General features: G+C 40.9%; 2 protein-coding genes across 2 annotated transcripts in view; both read right to left on the bottom strand.

Annotated features, from left to right (window-relative positions):
- The window catches only part of abtb1 (ankyrin repeat and BTB (POZ) domain containing 1), a 75,576-nt gene extending 56,909 nt beyond the window's left edge, over positions 1–18,667 (bottom strand). The window contains exons 1-12 of the mRNA XM_076166870.1: positions 18,286–18,667; positions 17,532–17,594; positions 17,355–17,410; positions 17,099–17,243; positions 16,648–16,807; positions 16,483–16,528; positions 16,118–16,234; positions 15,799–15,911; positions 15,097–15,195; positions 14,821–15,009; positions 14,215–14,418; positions 12,951–13,915 (exon numbers count right to left, since the gene is read on the bottom strand). Of these exons, the coding sequence (XP_076022985.1) occupies positions 13,709–13,915; positions 14,215–14,418; positions 14,821–15,009; positions 15,097–15,195; positions 15,799–15,911; positions 16,118–16,234; positions 16,483–16,528; positions 16,648–16,807; positions 17,099–17,243; positions 17,355–17,410; positions 17,532–17,594; positions 18,286–18,341 (1,455 nt within the window). The 5' untranslated portion in view covers positions 18,342–18,667 and the 3' untranslated portion in view covers positions 12,951–13,708. The remainder of the gene's footprint in view (positions 1–12,950; positions 13,916–14,214; positions 14,419–14,820; positions 15,010–15,096; positions 15,196–15,798; positions 15,912–16,117; positions 16,235–16,482; positions 16,529–16,647; positions 16,808–17,098; positions 17,244–17,354; positions 17,411–17,531; positions 17,595–18,285) is intronic.
- Positions 472–9,399, bottom strand: LOC143013376 (sodium- and chloride-dependent taurine transporter-like). The gene is made up of 14 exons (XM_076166973.1): positions 9,321–9,399; positions 6,194–6,423; positions 5,971–6,105; positions 5,533–5,767; positions 4,709–4,841; positions 4,265–4,399; positions 3,744–3,847; positions 3,518–3,642; positions 2,978–3,090; positions 2,146–2,283; positions 1,608–1,710; positions 1,165–1,265; positions 878–1,048; positions 472–762 (listed from the first exon to the last, which is right to left on the bottom strand). Exons 1-14 carry the CDS (start codon positions 9,329–9,331, stop codon positions 607–609), a joined length of 1,890 nt encoding a protein of 629 aa, XP_076023088.1. The 5' UTR covers positions 9,332–9,399; the 3' UTR covers positions 472–606.
- Positions 18,668–18,833: the final 166 nt, after the last annotated feature.

Genomic DNA, 18,833 nt, shown 5'->3' with positions numbered 1-18,833 from the left:
AGAATGTTTATGTTGCAAATCATAACTTTTGTTCTGTACCTTTCTTGGCAATTATAAAGTTTGTTGATATTAAAATGACATCTTTAAGCAATGGACACAAAATGAAAACACATTACAGACAAGAGAAAATGGTCAAAGACAAAGACAATTCCGTACCAAGTCAATATCTCATTAGTGGAGATATGTTTCTACCACCCCTACCTAAATCTATGCCATGGACTGTATGTGAGGGTACAACCACCCACAACACACATTTTGATGTGGCTATGAAGTTGTGATAAATTACTTTATCATTTCTGTCAGGCGAAGCATATTCCTCCAAACCTCTATACAGAATCAGGTCCCAAACACAGGAAACATTCTACCTCAAAAGTCTAAATTAAGATCTGTGCCAAGTACAGCAACAATTACAACACCAACAATATCAATGTAGTAAAAAAATAGAACGGAATAAATGACAATAATAAATGTCTCTCTTTGTACATATGAAAACTGAATATTCCCAACCCAGATATACTGGACAATGTAAACCTACTATTATCAAAGTTAGCAAATGTGATAATAATACAGAAAGCACGTTAGTCTTATTCCTCTCACAGAGAGCGCTCACATCATTGTTTCTACAATGGTGTGGGTGGGCTTGATCAAGCCATTGCTCCCATTTGGGTCCAGGGGCTGTGTTAGCTCGCTGTCCTTCAGGCTGTACTCTTTAGGCCGCGAGCTCACGCCAGATTTTGCTGGAGCAGAGGCTGCTTTGATCCTCTGTAAAGGAGAAGAAAAAGACGTAAGACAGAAAGGAGAGATTAGTCCATTGATGATATCAGCACATGGGAGATTCGTGAATTTGTACGCATGCAGTACAGAGTCATCCTCTCACCTCTATCAGGGTTCCTTCTGATTGTAGGATCTTGATGACCATCACCATGGGGATGCAGATCATGGACAATAGAGCCAAAAACCAACCAAGGCCAATGGCCCAATCTGGGTACTCATACACCTTGTTATAGGTCAAAGGCTTGTACTTCACCAGGGAGAAGATGAAGCACCCCTGGGAGACAAACACATGCTGGTTAGCACAGGATGCCTGAACCATCATTACTCCTATAATAATAATAAATAACCTATAATACAAATGACACCCCAACGCTGCTGCTGGTTTCTCACCATGCAGAGGACAGGAGTGATTATTGTCCAGCTCCATTTCATCCACGGGTTAGGTCTGTAGCCAATCATATCTTCAATAGCATCATAGAATTTATCAGCTCCTATCCAAGAGAAAGGGAATAAAAAAATTGTGAGCAAACATATGCCAGACATTTGCAAGAACTATGAGCTCAAAGAACAGTAGGTACTGTAGCGGTAAAACCAAGGGTCCAAATGTAGCCTCTAGGACTCATGGCCAACAAAAAGGTCACTGTTAAGAGACATTACCGATCCCTGTGATACGCCCCCAATGTCTGTGCCAAAAGCCTGTAAAGGTTATTTACTGCTGACATGGAAAGAGCCTTTGTTTGTTTACCACCATGGAGACCACTGATGTAACTTTTTTCCAACTCCCATTGCTTTGATAAATGACACACAGCTCGTCGCTGAGTTGCTTCACTTACCGTAAACCCAAGCTACAGCAATGCATTCAAAGAATGCAACCCACAAAAGGCACACACCACTGGCTGCATAGTAGTCAAAGAGTTGAAACACATACATGCCGCCCTGCAAAGAGAGAAAGTCGCATCAATTACCTCACAGAGACATATTGAAAGACAGAAAGAAAGTGACAGAGACTGAGGGGAGAGAGGGGACATGAAAGCAGAATGAGCACAGATGCAGAGGGGAAGGTGGGGGACAGAGACACATGAGAATGATGGCACATTGCCAACGGTGGCAGAGTTCAACAGGTGCTGCGATGACATTGAAACACAGTTAACTACTGAACAGCATTCTGAATTGTTCCATTTAGACACACAGCATGTGAGTATGTATTAAACCATATTTGGTTATGACAATGAAGCAGTCACCAGGCAAGTGGAAAGTGTTTGGCATCATTTCTGTTGTTGATCTGAAGTCATCGACTCTCATTTTCCTTTTCTAAACAAAATATGTGTTCACTGTGAGGGGGCTCACTCAAGTTAATGTCTGTGAACTTACTTTCGTTACCATGGCAAGTCCCAGCACATAGCTTATGCAACACATAACGGCTATAAAGATCTCTCGCCGGTATTTCTTCCTTAGGATATCTGGATAGAGATCCACAATGGAGGTAATCTGTCCTTCCACTTCAACAAACTGTAAGGACAAAAGCGATTCAAACCAGTGATTAGTGAATGAAAGCTTTGTTGGGCAGTATTCAGTATTTAAAATGGGCTCCACTTTGCAGCACTGCCTCTTGCTTCCAAAAGACAACAGAGACAAAACAATACTGAATCATTGTCTTTGTCTCCTGTGTCACCTCATTGCCTCATAATCCAAATAATGAATTAACATAAATTACACACCAAAACAAGATGTTTTATGTAACCTCAGGTCATAACTCATGGAAAGTCACGTTTGCACAAGCATTTACTCATGCACACATTCAGAGTGTCGGCTGAGTTGGCTGAGAGGAGCAGTTGGCCATGTGCAGGACTGAGTTAGCACAGGAGTAAAATTACACTTGGAAGCAGGAAATGCAATAGCTGGAAAATCCCTCTGGGATAAACTTGTGTTTTGTCTCCTTAGATGATCCTGTCTTGGTACTCATCTATTGACTTCTAGAAACAATCATGTGTGATGTAAAAGTCTATTAAGTCTTCAAGAGAATACATCTCTGTGGGAAAAGATATGCTTTCAAATGCTGCCTAAAGACTTGAGTTGCTTTTCTTGTCTGTGAGTCATTTGATACCTTGAAGATATTAGATGTTGACCTGAGAGACACTGAATATGTTTCACACATTTGGTTTGGCCACACAGGAGCCACTCAAGGCAACTGGGTACTACTGACCTGACTGTCGAGGCCCAGAAGCAGCAGCATGATGAAGAAGAGGATAGCCCAGAATGTAGGCAGCGGCATCATGGACACAGCTTTAGGATAGGCAATAAAGGCCAGGCCAGGACCTGGAAGGAGAACAGAGTGGGGATGGGGAGAAGGGGAAGAAAACAGAATTAACCCTTTGATCTGATTTCAGCTTGGCCGACATATGGGGAGCAAGAAAAATAATGTCCTAGAGAGGCTCGGTGAGTTGTCACTGCCAATAAATTGTAGGAAAGATATCCAAATATGGCCAACAACTGAGAGACATTAAACAAGGAGCTAGTCCTCTCCACAGCTCCACAGAACTGGGCTTACAGGGAGCCTATGGGTACATACACATAGGTCCTCTCACCAATGTGCCAGGACAACATGCGCAGCAGTCTTAGTGGCACACCTGGTGCCACGTTAGTAGTTCAACTACTGTGGTATTAAGTTTCCAATCGTCTTATCTTGTTTTTGTATGGCAGCAGTGCCTACCATCACCGCTGCCATCACCTCCGACCCTCGTACCTGACTCTGCCACATCGGCAATGTCCACCCCTTGTTCTTGTGCCATGAAGCCCAGGACGGAAAATATTGCGAAACCAGACACAAAGCTTGTACCGCTGTTGAAGCCTCCCAGCAGCAAACAGTCCCTATATCACACATATGTCATGGAGGTTGTTAAGTAACACAGACGGAACCGAAGTTTGTTGCTGTCACTACAGACCCACACCCCGGCGGAGACTCAACTCACCGGTAGCAGTTGTATCTGTACTTGTTGTAGCTGCCCAATGATGTCATTGCCCCCAAGCAAATGGCATAGGAGAAGAAAACCTGAGTTCCTGCATCAATCCATACCTGAAAAAGTAGATATGAATGAATGGTAATTCATTTACCACACTCTCAGAATGGACATGGCTTTATCTCACGCTTCTCACAGCTCATCATATACTGTATAGCTCATCATTGTGTACAAATGAAGATGACAATGATAATGTCAAAACAGGAATATTATTGATGGTAGTGCAACCATGAATGGGTTTTGTTATTATTGTTTTTTCTTTTTCTGCTCCGTTCTAAAATACGAGTCCAGTCATTCCAGAGGATACTTCATAATTGGGTTATGCAAAAAGAATGAACAAGAGAATAAACAGCATGTAAGGTTGTTGGGTTTTTTTTTACATTTATAGAAAAGTTATTTAAACACTGGTAACAGGGAAGTTAGGTTAGGGAGCTCTAAAGAGGAAATGAGGACTCAGGGAGCTGTGGCTGTACCTCTGGATCCTGTAGGCGGGTCAGGTCAGGGTACAGGTAAAATTTAATCCCTTCAGATGCTCCAGGCAAAGTGGCTCCACGCACCAACAGCACCAATAGCATTATAAATGGGAAAGTTGCTGTTATGTATACCACCTACACAAGAGAAAGATGTTATTAGCTCAAGATATTTAATGAAAGCCTGGCACTAAGAAAATAACAAACAAATAGGTCTTAATGAAGTTTCTTGCTGGATTTGGCCCAGAGTCTTTCCTGCTAACAACAACAGAGAGAACTAAGGAGCTGCAGTGAACTGTGCACAGCGACAGCGAGTCTGGCCAACAAGTGAAACAGAGCAGCAGTGTGTGTCTCTTAATAAAATAAATGTCTTGGGCTTTAGGTTTTCAGTGAGCAGGCCTGTTTATCGCTAACAAAGGCCAACCAGCATCCAGCCTCCGCACTCACTTTCCCAGTGGACTTGACTCCCTTCCAGATGCAGAAGAAGCAGATAACCCACACTGCTAGGAGACACAGGGCCAGGTCCCACTTCAGGGGCCCAGTGTCTTCAATCCCATTGGAGATGCTCAAGACGTTGCGTCTACAGAGGATAAACGGTCACATAACAGCTTAATGGCAGGCGGAAGGAGTATGCAGACTTAGAGCAAAATGTGGGGGGGGGGGGGGCACAGGGTGGAGCTAAGGGGGTTGGGAATCTCATCTTAAAGTGGAAGTCTTAATTAGTGACAACTGACAATTGTAACAACCTTACTGCACAGCACTCTTTCGAAGTGGATAATGAACTGTCACTGAATATTAGCTTGTAACTACCTTGTCAGAGGCATGCAACCAACTTTTTATCAGCTCAGCCAGAGCCCCATTTAAGCCCTTTGGCTGTATCTGTCCCGTCCTTTAATATATTTGTTTTTCGATCAGATTTAGTGTAATGGTGCAATCGGTAAGCTTCAGTGAATTTCCTCCCCGCAAGTGACTATGATAACAGACCAGTCTAGGCAAAGTTATGTCATGGTGATCTTAGTCTTGCAAGCCCAGACACTTGACTGAGTTGAGCAGTAGAGCTTGGCAAAAAATACCATAATAAAGTGGTGAAGGCAGGCACACCCATTAATGCAGAAGAAATGAAATGACATCTACATGAACTAAACTGTGGTGTGTGTATGTGTGTGTGTGTGTGTGTGTGTGTGTGTGTGTGTGTGTGTGTGTGTGTGTGTGTGTGTGTGTGTGTGTGCGCGCGCGTGCGGGTGTGGGTGTGGGTGTGGGTGTGTACTCACTCCCAGAACTCTGTGACAGGGGAGGTGAAGTTGGTGATGTTGGCTGCCAGCCAATGGGTCTTGTTCTTGCGGACTGTGTCCTCTACACAGTTTGGTGTGTTCCACGGCTGGTTGCATTTTGCCCAGGGGAGCTCAGGCTGAAAGCACTGTATCAGGTAGTAGAGTGCCCAGGCCAAGATCACAATATAGTAGATGTTCAGCAAAGACACAATCACGATAGATGCGTAGCCAATACCTAGAGAGACAGCAAAGATTTCCAATGATCAGTTACAATTCATTTGCTTGTAAGGGCTTCATTTTCATAATCATATCAGTTCAGACTGATGCATATCTACTATGATACATATAAAAAAACTATTTATGTTATCAAGAGTATCTTTAAACTCATCAGCAGGGCCGTAGCCAGGGTTTTGAAAATACTTTAGTGTGTGTACCCACCAGTGAAGATGGGGCAGAGTTTGCCCCAGCAGGTGATCCCTCCTTCAGAGGTGTACTGGCCCAGTGCCACCTCCAGGAAGAACACGGGTAGGCCCCCGCCAAACAGAAAGATGAAGTAAGGGATGAGAAACGCCCCTGGGTGATAACGAGAGGAATCATCTTAATTAACACTTCTTTGCCATGTTATGGCTTAATATCTATCTGCTGTGTGTCTTCAGCCTACCTCCACCATTTTTGTAGCACAGGTATGGAAAGCGCCAGACGTTTCCCAATCCGACGAAGCCACCGGCCACGGACAGGACAAAGTCGAGCTTACTGGACCACTTCTCCCTCTGAGGAGCCTTTCCTTCAGCCTCGTCCTCAGGCCGTGTGCCGGGACTCTTCCCCGGTGAAGGTTTCAGGGTGTCCTTGTGAAAATCCTTCAGGCATTGGAGCTTCTCTTTTGGTGCCATGCTTTACGAAGACAAGAAGGAATGGAAGTGTAGATGGAGGAAGAAGTTAGAGAAAGAGCAGTAGGAATATTTACTTGTTGTTGGCGGATGGTTTTATCCAATGTGATAAATATGAGATTTGAATACAGCACAAGCAACGATCTAGTTCGCAGAGAAAAACAAGTTGAATTGGCATGAAGAGGCTAACTTCTAGTCAGTCAGGACCTAGGTGCAAAGAGGCAAGCTGAATAGGTAGACACTTGAGAAATAGTTGGGTCTTCAACCGTGCACTTGAACTTGTTACAGGCAGCAACTGGAAGCCAATGGAGAAATACCAACAGTGATGTTGAGTGCTGTGGGCTGTTTTCATCTGGTTGAAGGCTAGATGAGCAATCGCCTTCTAGATCATTTCTAATGGTTTGAGTGATCATGCTTAGACTTTCCAATCAGGGAATTGCCTAACCTCGAGGTGACAACACTGAAACATTGTGCTCTTTGAAGGATAGTCATTCCCAATACAATCACGATAGATGCGTAGCCAATACCTGGAGAGACAGCAAACATTTCTCAACAGTCACAATTATCTGTGATAATTCACAATTATCTGTTGTGATTAATTTGCTTGTGAGGACTTTGATGAAAAGACACTTTCATGACTCATATTCATAACAGTTCGGACTGATGCATATCTACTAATAAAAATGTATTTTTTTAAATGATTTACTTTACGTTAAACCTTCTAAAACAATACTGAACTGAAGCGATGCATTTTTTGAAGGTTAGTTGTTCATCTATCATGACACCCGAGTAGACTTTGTAGGCTTGACTTTTGAGGAGTCAATCTGGTAGCTGATTGGTTATTGAGTTTGCTGGAATGAATCTTGTGGCAGTGAGGACAGAATGAGTTGTGGGTCATCAGCATAGGAGTGCTAACAGAAGCCATGTGAGCAGTTGATACATATTAAAATTATTGAAAAACATTTGAATCAACATCTTGTATCACAAATTATATTATTCTGAATAAAAACACGCTACGTAACTTAAAAAACTGATTATAGTTTTACATTAGTAACCTTCCACATGAGTAATAGAACATGAAGAGATTTGCGCTGCAGAACCTAATGTTCAGTTCTGTAAAATTAGCTCTCCATAGGTAAAAGGAAAGGATTTTTACGAGGCATTTACTATAAAGTGCCAGACCTAAAATAGCGTTTGAATTCACATTTGTACAGACATCTTAAGTTAGATGAGTGTTTACACTTTAAGGAAGCTTTCCATGAAAGATGTTGTTACCGACCACGGTGTTCTGTTTCCTGATGTGAGCGAAAGAGAAGAGCGCAAACTGTAATAAGACAGGAACTCTTCAAGAAATGACTGTGATTTAAGCTTCCTACTGGAATATAATTGATGTTTCTGAACAAAAGAGAGGAAAAAAAAAAAAACTATGGCTAAAGGGCGCTACAGATGATTACAAACTGTGAGGTTAATTATACATGCTCAAAAAAATGATGAAAGTCCAAGTCAGTAACATCTATCAACATTAACTTAAATTATTATATTAGGCAAATAACATACTGGAGATTACATTTGGATAAACCAAACCAAATCAAATTACAATATTGTCTCTGCACTCCCGTCTCCCATTGCACAACTTGACAGCCATTGTAGCTCTTGAAAGGCAGGTTTTGCTGAGGACTGCTCTCAGATCCATGATACTGAAGGTGCCTGTCTGCGCCATGAGAATGACTCTCTCCACTTCCTCACACACAATGTTGGAAAAATGGAAATATTTAATATAAAAAATGTCTCAGAGGGCTTTACAAACACACATCAGAGAATTCACAACCCCTCTCAAAAAGCCCATTTAAGTCCAGGTCAAATCATGAAAACCAAGTCAAAATCAAGTTTAGTATTTTATCAATGCTAGTCAAGCCAGTCTCAAGTCCTAAAATGTCCACACTGATTAACTCTCAGTTTCTTAGCTACTCCAATTTATTATGTCAGTGTGTTCCTGGCTTTGATGTACAGGGTCTTCTCCCCACTTCCGAAGACCTCCTCCCTGGCTTGAAGAAGCTGGCTGAGTTTGTGTATCAACCATAGTTTGGCACCATTGAATTTTAGCCGAGGGGAGTGTGAGGAATGTCTATTAACTCTGTTGAGGAGTAGCAGCTCTTTTATTTGATTGCATAATAAGGAGTGCCACTGTCCAAACAACTGGAACTGTGACACTGTTACTCAATGCACTTTACTTTCTGCAGTTAACTTTTATGTAGACTTTTTGTATGACAATGAGGATTCAGTTATGGGACATTTTGTTTAAATGTAAGAAAACACACAAAATTAAAAAGTCAAATCTTACACGTGACAAAAGCTGTTTGTTAGGATCACCGAACAATTAACATAATTACCACATAATTATAGGAGAACACATGAGTCTTAACTATATTTCTCATCCTGCCTCTCTCCGTCTCTTTCTGCCTGCCCCGTTTGTCATTTCACATGCTCAGTACTGAAACTCTGATGCACACCAGATAAGACTACACATTAACATTACAGAAATTAAACTATGTGCAAGCAAAAAAAAAAAATGAAGATAACTGACTATAATTCTCATCCTACCCAGAATAATTTATCAGAAATGTTCTACATTTAATAAGCATGATGTCATCCAGACATGCAAATAGGCTACTAACAGGAAATCCAATTAGTCATTTTGTCTTTTAACTTTTTTCTATTTTGAATAGATCATTAAACTTCTTTAGAATCAACAAGTTCAACTATTTCATTAAAGGAGAAAAATTTAACTGTGCAAGTAAAAGAAAAAATAATGAATGATGAATAGATAATGAATAAGAAAATAAGGAATAAGAAAATAAGGAATAAGAAAAGCAATTCACCAAAGCAATTCAGAAAACTTACATGTCCTTCATGGCTGCAGCTATGTATAGTGTCCCTCTCTCTCAGCTGTCACCATTCCTCTGTACTGAATGTCTTTATGCAGACACGAGTTACAAGAAGTGGAGCTGACAGCACGGACCGCCTCTTGGCTTAAGACAATGCAATAATAACCCACAGTACATTTCCACTTGCTCACACACATATATCCGTAGTTATCCCTGTACCGTTCGTTCTTTTAGATCTTCCGTTATTCTTTTATTCTATTTCGGTCAAGCTACAATTGAATTTACAATAAACAGGATAACGGTCTGGATTGGATAATTGATTTTCGTTGTTTTGTTTTGGTATGAATCGGATTTGACGTATCTGGAAGGATTGGCGGTGAATTGACACAGACGCTTTCGAGGCTGAGCTGGAAGTGTGTTGGGAAGTGATCACGGAGCTTTATATAATATCACAGGCTGAAATTACTGTCCCTCTACAGCGAATCGGGATCTCACAATATCTGGAATATCAGGCCAAGCTGTTTTGCTGATATGTCCTCTTCTTTGATGGACACAACTCTCCATTATCACCGGCAAACGTCTACATCTTTGTCAATTTAACGCCAGTAAATGAACTCAAAGCTCGGTATGAATGCTCAAGTTCTCAGGTGGGAGACAGTGAAGTTGCGCGTGTTTGCAACGGTAGGGACTTTGCTTAATACCGAACAAAACGGTGAACTGGAAGGCAAAATCAGGCAGATCCCCCCTCTAAGCCACAGCAGCATGTGAAAGATCTGAAGTATTAGCGGGGGATGTGCAGAAAAAGCTTGACGCTTGATGGTACCTGAACGCATCACGGGATCTAAGGTGGCCACATTGAAAAGAAAAACGTGCAAATGCAACGGTTTCATCAAAGCTGCATTGTTTCACAGCAAAATTAGTATTTTGACAAGTTAATTTCACAGCTTAACATTAAACGAAACATTAAATCACATCACACATTGTGCAAAAAGACACTAAAAGGGAGGCAGGGAGGCAGTGGCTTAGTGGCTAGAGCTTCCGCCTAGGACCCGGAGGGTTGCTGGTTCGAGTCCCTGCCGTCCCTCTGCGTAGGGTGGTAATGTAATGTAAGTCGCTTTGGATAAAAGCGTCTGCTAAATGATCGTTCTTTAAATGATCGTTCTAAAAGGAATCGGCATGTCTGCTGCTGACCAACATCATTATCATTATCTTTGGTACATTTCTCGAATCATCCTCAAAAGTATTTTCATATACATCAGTGCCACCAGGTGTGTACTGATATATTAGGCGACACTCTTTCACAAGAGCATGTAAAAATAATTACTGCTGTAGGGTAGACAAGACCTGAGGCATGTACCATGACACACAGTACGATATGTCTGATCACACTCCCATCACACAACCCTAGTAACTTTTGGTGAACAATGATATACAGTATCATATCGGTCTCCCCATTTAAGGTAGGGCCAGGATGTTTAGATTATTTCAGAAAAGACCCTTAATTATATCATATAATTATATGATATCATATTCAATTAGATAGTAATGACATTGAAGACAACTTGTACTTTGTGTACTTTGAGACTTCAAATCGAATCCAGTGTTATTTAAAGTACTCATGACCCTTTATACCAGTTATACCTGTTTTGCGAGGTTCTGATTTTGAGGCAACCCAAAGGGCCAATTTCTGTTGAGCTTCTTTCCTAGTATAGGATGTTAAATATTCCCAGGATTTATGTAACAAAAATTTTTTTTTTTTCTCACAAGAAACATTTACTTCCATGTTATGACAATGCGTGTTGTTACACTTCTAAGTTGATAAAGAAAATAAAAATGGCATTAACACACATATTTCCCAATCAAACATACTTTATCCATCTGCCATGAGTGCACGGCGAGACTAAGGATGGACTTCGCTGTCATCCAGAGAAGCAGCCATGGCATTTCAATTAATTCCCATTTCAGCTCAAATCCAGCACACCAACATCTATCTATTTGCATTCTTGCACTTTTTCATTATAGCACTAGTTGGGTGATTTCTGACTATGATCTGGTCTTGTTTTTTCATGCTGTACTGTAACTGTTGCACAGTAATTTCCCTCGGGTTTATAATTTCACCAGTTAAACCTGTTTTGCGAGGTTCTGACTTTGAGGCAACCCACAGGGCCAACTTCTGTTGAGCTTCTTTCCTAGTATATGACATTAAACATTCCTATCTTGAGATCAACGCTTCAAGGCTTGCTGGTGAATGGACCAAAAATGCTCAGCCCTTTTTATGCTCAAAAACAGATTCCAGGCTCTCTAGGAGGAGCCTGGAATCAAACCAGCAACCAATCCACAGACAACTGCTCTTCCGTTCTGAGTCATGCCACCTTTTTTTTCCAATGAGGAAGCCTTCATGATGCTGGGGATGAATGCAAAGGTTTTGTTTTTCTTAATGTATGGCATCACGTTTTGTTTAAATTGCTGTCTAAAGTGCACAGCAGCTCACATACACATTGAATCACTGCAAACCCTATTGTAACAGCACTTTTTACTGCCCGTCTATACAGCATTGCAGGCTTGATTAACGATGAACAAGACCTGAGGCAGTGAAAGTGTTTGTGTCCCGCTTTCTTCTATACCAGCGCTTCAGTGAGGCGTACCATGTCCAATGTGGTGCAAAGCAAATGAAAACCAGATCTAAAAATGTCATCTCACTGAAGGAATTCCTCTTGTTCACAAGACTGGACTTCCAAGTTTCAAGAATGAAAGAACACAGAGAGAGAGAGAGGTAAGTTTTATTTCTACTTAAAAAACAACTTAACCACAACTGTAAGGTGTTTCTAGCTGTCATTTTGGAAGTGGAATATGCATTTATGTAACAAAAAATAATCTATTTCTCACAAGAAACATTTACTTCCATGTTATGACAATGCGTGTTGTTACACTTCTAAGTTGATAAAGAAAATAAAAATGGCATTAACACACGTTCCCAATCAAACATACTTTATCCATCTGCCATGAGTGCACGGCGAGACTAAGGATGGACTTCGCTGTCATCCAGAGAAGCAGCCATGGCATTTCAATTCATTCCCATTTCAGCTCAAATCCAGCACACCAACATCTATCTACTTGCATTCTTGCACTTTTTCATTATTGCACTAGTTGGGTGATTTTGATTTCTGATTTCTGGGTCTTGTTTTTTCATGCTGTACTGTAACTGTTGCACAGTAATTTCCCTCGGGATAATAACAATTCATCTTATCTTATCTTGTGTCAGAAAGGGCTCAGTGTACATCAGGTACTCACCCAGCAGGGGGCACTTTAGCTCTATTACTCAAATGAATGCTAATCCTGTCTGAAGAAAAATCTAAACTGCTTCTGTGTATGTAATATAAGCTCAAATGAAGTATATTTAATGTAACAATACTGCATCCCTTGTATCAGTTGAGAATGTTAGTGTATATATTCTAATTATATTAGAATACAACCTGAAGAGTTTCAATTAATCTTGTTTGAGCTGCTGTGCATGCAGCAAGCACAGAGACTGAACTATAAGAGCGGTTAAAACTGAACTCAACAAGACCTAAGATACAGGTTGGCCTACACCCATCCACCCACCCACACACACACACGCACATAATACAATACCATATATACACACGACATTGCACTGGACCTTTTCCCTATTCCACACTGTTTGTAGCCGTACTTGTATACTGTAAAGTGTAGACCCTTGTTTGTTTAGCACATTGCTTTTCTTTAATAGTACCATTCCTATAGTTTGTATAGCTTTTATAGCTTTTGTATAGCTTTTGTCATTTTGTAAGTATCCTTTTTAGTCTAATTTATCTCTGTTATCACTGCTATTTGCACAATCTCCTGGAGCAATACTAAACCACTTCATATATGTACACATGTACATCTGTATAGGTATGTGACAAATAAACATCTTGGATCTCAAAATTAAAACAATGACTTGATTTAAGAGAACATACACATGCCTTCTTAATCATGTTTCTCAAGGGCTTGTTTCAAAATACTATGATATGCACTCACATGCATAAAATAAAATAGAGCATTCGTGGGATACGGCATATTTGATGCTTAACTGAACCCAAATGCTCTACTAAGACAATCAAATGAATAGTTAAAACTTTAAAACACCATTAAAGATTCATTACCAGATTAGTTCTCACTCAAACAAATGTCAAAGCAGTCCCTGAATACAATAAATGATAGCAACTCCACTGAAAAAATATATTTCATACAATGTACTGTGAATTAAAAAGAAAACCTGCAAACATAATGAAGCATATGTTAATAATATTCAATTCTTACTCAGTTTACTTTTATGTATGTATGTATGACTGTATGACCCGACCCGCCCCCCCACCAAACCAAACCAAACCTACTGACCCTTCAGCATTCAATATCTATTCTGGATAGCAGGTCCTCCAAGGCCTCCAGCTTCTGGTTGGCCTCCTCAATATCGCTGTAGGTCTGGACGTTGCTTGTAATGTGGTAGCGGATGTCATCCACCAGGGGGACAGAATCGGTCTCTTGTCTTTCCTCCAAAGATGCAGCGTCCTTGATGATCATCTTAGCAAACTCCTCCTGCTCCACCAGCTGTGACAGGCAGACAGGTAAACAGGATTAACGGGGGGGGGTAATGTTGTTTTAACTTAGTAGACCGTAGACCGTTCAAAAGTCTAAGTAAAATAAATTTGTTATGAATGAGCGTATCCCCTGATTTGAACACAGCCATCTGCTACAGCAAAAGGAATGTATTGCACTTCAATGTGTGTCAATAGAATCACAAGTGACAATATAGGCTACAGCTTTGGTTTTTACTAGAAAGCCAGATACGCCTCCAAAATACTTGCAGATGAAGTTGAACAGTTGAATGCAGTGACGCAGACTCTTACCCATTCAATGGCTTTGGCCATGAACTCTGTGCACTGATCCTCCAGCCGAGACAGGCGGAAGAGCTTGGCTGTCTTCCAGAACTGCATCACATTTTCCTCACATATCACTTTCGCAAGCATCTTCCCGCAGAGACGTTTGAGCCCCGGCAGGAGGTAAATGTCAGCCACACACAGTAGGTCAAACACGTTCTCTTTCATCATTGGCTGGAAACAAAAAACAAACCAGTCATGTGTCAGACAATAAGAAGCTTGTGTAATGGTGCGTTTGAGGATCATCAATCATTGGTTTAACTGGATATCAATCATCAAAGTCACATATGAACTCATATCTCAAACCACAAACTCTTTCTCTGGTTGATTAATGATAATCTATAGATCATCCTAGGTTTTGTGCAATGATTAGGCAGGTAATAAGTTATTTTGAACAAATATTGCTGCAATGATAATGTGAATATTATTATGAATGATAATAGGTCTAAATAACATATTGCACATTAAAAATAGCTTGTTGCTGAATCAGTGATCCTTTTCTATTGTACAGGTTTAGGGCAACATTACAGATTCAGGTCCAGGCCCGACGAACAAAATAATCACGTGAAAACTTACGACAGGCAGTTTTGCACAGACCAGGGCGTCGTCGCTGTAGATGTAATACAGTACGTGGATAAAGATTTCATGGGAGATGTTGTGCAGAGTGAGCGCCGGAGTGCTGGGATGGGACTGCAGCGTCACTCCCTCACTGAAGTGGTCCGTCAGTAAGGCCTTGAAATAATCACTGCGTCCGCAGAAAAACGCCTGGAAACACATGACACACACACACAAAATCAACTTCAACACTGATATGAGTGCAGGGGACTGGGTGGGGGTCTTTGTACTACACACCTTATGACACAAGAAATTATAACCATCAACCACAAAGCAAATGTCAGGATGAGTAGAGAAGTGGTCCACAGGATTGAAGGGAAGTTCTCCATATCCAACCTGAAGGAAATCAGCACAAAGAGACACAATGGCTACTTTAACACTGCCAGATGTGACCATGTAACCACACAGATCAGATATAGCAGTAATAACAACAGTCAAACTTTTATCAAATTTGAGTGGAGTTGGTACATGTGGCCTGACACTCGCTTCATTCATTATTATTATTTACATGTGACCCTGTGATCCTTTCTATCCACCTCCAGAATGGAGGGTTCAGGTCAGTGAAAGATTTAAAAAAAAAAAAAAAAAAACGCGATTCACCACTCATGAATGCTAGTCGGCAGGTAGCAGTGATTACAGTTGCACAAGCCCGGGCTAAGAGTGTGGATGCTCTCTTTCTTTGTCGCTTTCGCTGATGGATTTGAAGAAAAAACTCTAAATATGCTTCCGAAAAGCCTTGAGTGGTTAGGTCTACCTCATTTTCTGCGTCCATTGCTATTGTTTACCCTAAAGAAATACTCCAATAAAGCATAAAAAACGGAACGGCACATCACGACCTGCAGCGCAAACGGAGCCAATGAGACACAGCGCGCTCATTCAAATTGTAACAACAGCAAATACGGTGTTATAAAAGAGCCTGTTTTCATATTGTGTCCTTACTCGTAGCTCTGAGGGAAGTGCACAGTCTGCTAACTGAGCCATCTCCTCACAAAGCTGACAGTTTGGAGGTTCCAGGGTGAGCACTTTCACACAGATCCCTGGCTTACTGCACACTATGACAGGAAAAGAGAGGGTGAGACATCCCCATTTGGAAGAAGAAAAGAAGTTATCAAGAGATTTACAAAAATGAAGCAGGCACCACAGCGCGTGATATATGGGGAGAGAGTTAAGACAAAATCATGTATGTTATGATTCTGCTGCTCTCCAGATTTTCACCAGATGACTCATGAGATGTGCACTTGTAAGAGGAGAGTCTTACCAAAATCATAGACCTTTTTGCATTTCTTGTCCAGCTCATCTATGAGATTTGTCAGTTTGCACTGTTTAGCCAGTCTTTGGCAATCTTCCACCAGGGTCACATCGATATCCACACGTCCTGGAACATCAAGGTGAGACATTGTTTTTCATTTTGATTGAATAAAAACTTTTTTACTGACTTGAATAACAAAGCATTTGATTTATTCCAACTCCATTCCATTCTACATGGCTTATGAAACTCAGTACAAAAACATGTGTTTCATGTTAATCAACCATGGCTTTACAATCATTTGGCAATTTAAAAAAATCTTACTATAAGAGATCAATATGGTATCTACAGTACATGGAGCTCTAACACAAACCCACCTGTATAGACATATTGGAGGATGGCTGCAAATGCTGTAGGGTTAATCTGAAATCAAAACAGATTTAATCCATGTGGACCCAATACACTTGTATTTTCCATGACAATGTGACAATGACAAATAAATAGATGTATATAAATAACTGCATCTCTACATGCACTCCTACCAAAGGGTGTTTGAGTGTGATCAGGTTCTTTCCTTTCCACTTGGTCTCAAACATCTCGATGAAATAGTCTGAACGAGCGCTCAGAAGGCAGCGGTGAGCTGCAAATTTTTGTCCATGAACCAGGAAGTCCACATCACTGTGTTGACCCTGCTCCAGTAACCTAATAAACACACATGCAGACATATTTACATTTACATTACATTTAGTCATTTAGCTTTACCTAAAGTGATGTACGTATGATGTTTCAATACAGCACAAGCAAGGATCTAGCCTGGCGAAAACATCAACAGTGCACATGCACATATGTAGGTGGAATAGTTTGCATAACAAAATGTACAGGTAGGATAATTGCTGCTGGTATTTCCTGCTTTGTTTCACTGGAAAGCACTGTGGACACACTCACTCGTGTATTAGGAAATTGCAGGTGATAGTTGACATGAATGGGCCTTACCTGTGCAGAAAATATTCATAGTCATCCCGCTGCATGGTGTGGGCACTGACACACTTATAATCTTTGAGATAGCGGCGAATAGATTCATTCAGGGAACCGTACAGACACCTCTCTCCATCAAACGTGTTGGCTTCACACTTGGCGCCTGAAGAGAAAGAAACATGTAAAACTACAAACAAAGCTCACTATGACATCATACTGGCTTTTATTTAAACATCTTTGTACATGCTGTCAACTTTTATTATGCACGTTTTACCATTAGCCAACAAGTACTGGACCAGATCCTCATGGCCACATAGGCAGGCATAATACCTGAAGATACACGAGCACATTCACAGTGGTTAGGATGATGATGATGATGATGATGATGATGATGATGATGATGATGATGATGATGCTGGTGATACAAGGAAGAGAATTGTTTCATACTTACAAAGGAGTGCTGTCCCATCTGTCTCTTACATTGAGGTCCACATCTCTTTGTTCAACAAGGTATCTTTGAAAAAAGAATGGAAACACAGCTTGTAGTGAAGGATGACATGTGGGAGGATGTTCACAAGACAAAAATAAAGACGTTCAGAACCCAATACAACTGCGGATTTGTTGTTTGTTTTTCCACACTAAATATCTAAGTTCCTAATCACTGCATAGATCTAATTAATGCTCATTAAAGTGGGAGTAAAATATACCAAACCACACTGGAAAGTAACTGAGCTTTTTTGTTATCAGTGCTTTGCAGATGTTCTTGCTTTCGTTGATTTCCATGCAGGTTTTCAAGGCACCGCACAGGGTTGTAAATGTGGATATGGAGAAAACAAAAGACGAATTGAGATTGGAATTAAACCCTGACATTGAGGCGTTCAGGGTCTGTGACTATCAATGGTCCAATGATCCTATGAATACTGGGATGTTAGATATTTTCATTTCTATTTTTTTGACAAAAATCTCCATCTCTACCTGCAATGTTTAATCATGGCACGCATATGAACCTTCCAGAGTTCCATCTGCAAACGGAGCCTGTCACTTTCCCTTTAAGATGCAGTTTAGCATTAGCGTCTGCTATTTCCACAGCAGATGCACCAAAGTCGACTTTTGTTGTGCATCTGTTGCGGAAATAGCGTAGAGCGAAGCCAGAATATAGAAAAGAGGAGGGAAGTAGGTTTATGAAGGTAGATGACGGCAGTTACCTGACTCTAATAATGTCGTTCCTTTTGCAACTTGTAAACAAATCGTATACATCCATGATACCCGCGGTGTTTTCGGTGCTCTCCTCTGCATTGAAGCGGCCTGTTTGCTGGCCAGTTGTGCGAAGTGACGATAGATCTTCGCAGTTTTTGTCACAGGAATTTGCTTGTGGCTGTGGTGGCTTGTTGTTGATATTCTCGAGCTGATGTTTTGGTCGAAGAAGCTCAGGTGATCACGTGACTAAACAGTTCCGCCTTCCTGCCTGTTGAAAATGTTGAGATACTAGAAACTCCACTGCTCCGAGGGCGTGTACAATTCTTTTTCTTTTTACATAACAACCACTCGCGTATATGCACCCCAGGCTATTTATTTTTCTATACAGTGTGTTTGCTTCATTCTTATGACTCCGCGCAAGAATTCGAATGCGTCATCACGACGAATACGCCACATAAATATTCAGAATGCACGCAGCTTCAGTGCACGCACCATTACGTCAGCGACGTAAATCAACAAGACCCTTGATCATAAAGACCAAAATTCGACCATGATT

Source organism: Genypterus blacodes, unplaced genomic scaffold (genome assembly GCF_046128005.1).
Source record: "Genypterus blacodes isolate CSIRO-AG114 ecotype Tasmania unplaced genomic scaffold, CSIRO-AGI_Gbla_v1 ptg000156l_1, whole genome shotgun sequence".
Lineage (NCBI taxonomy): Eukaryota > Metazoa > Chordata > Actinopteri > Ophidiiformes > Ophidiidae > Genypterus > Genypterus blacodes.
Note: the sequence above shows the minus strand (reverse complement) of the source record. Positions and strands in the feature narration are given on the sequence as shown.

What these genes read in the sequence shown, in the direction of transcription:
- LOC143013376 (XM_076166973.1), bottom strand. An exon ending in CCCGCCTACAGGATCCAGAG is followed by an intron (nt 3,848 to 4,264) that starts GTACAGCCACAG and finishes CTACTTTTTCAG; the next exon opens with GTATGGATTGATGCAGGAAC. An exon ending in TGCCGATGTGGCAGAGTCAG is followed by an intron (nt 3,091 to 3,517) that starts GTACGAGGGTCG and finishes TTCTCCTTCCAG; the next exon opens with GTCCTGGCCTGGCCTTTATT.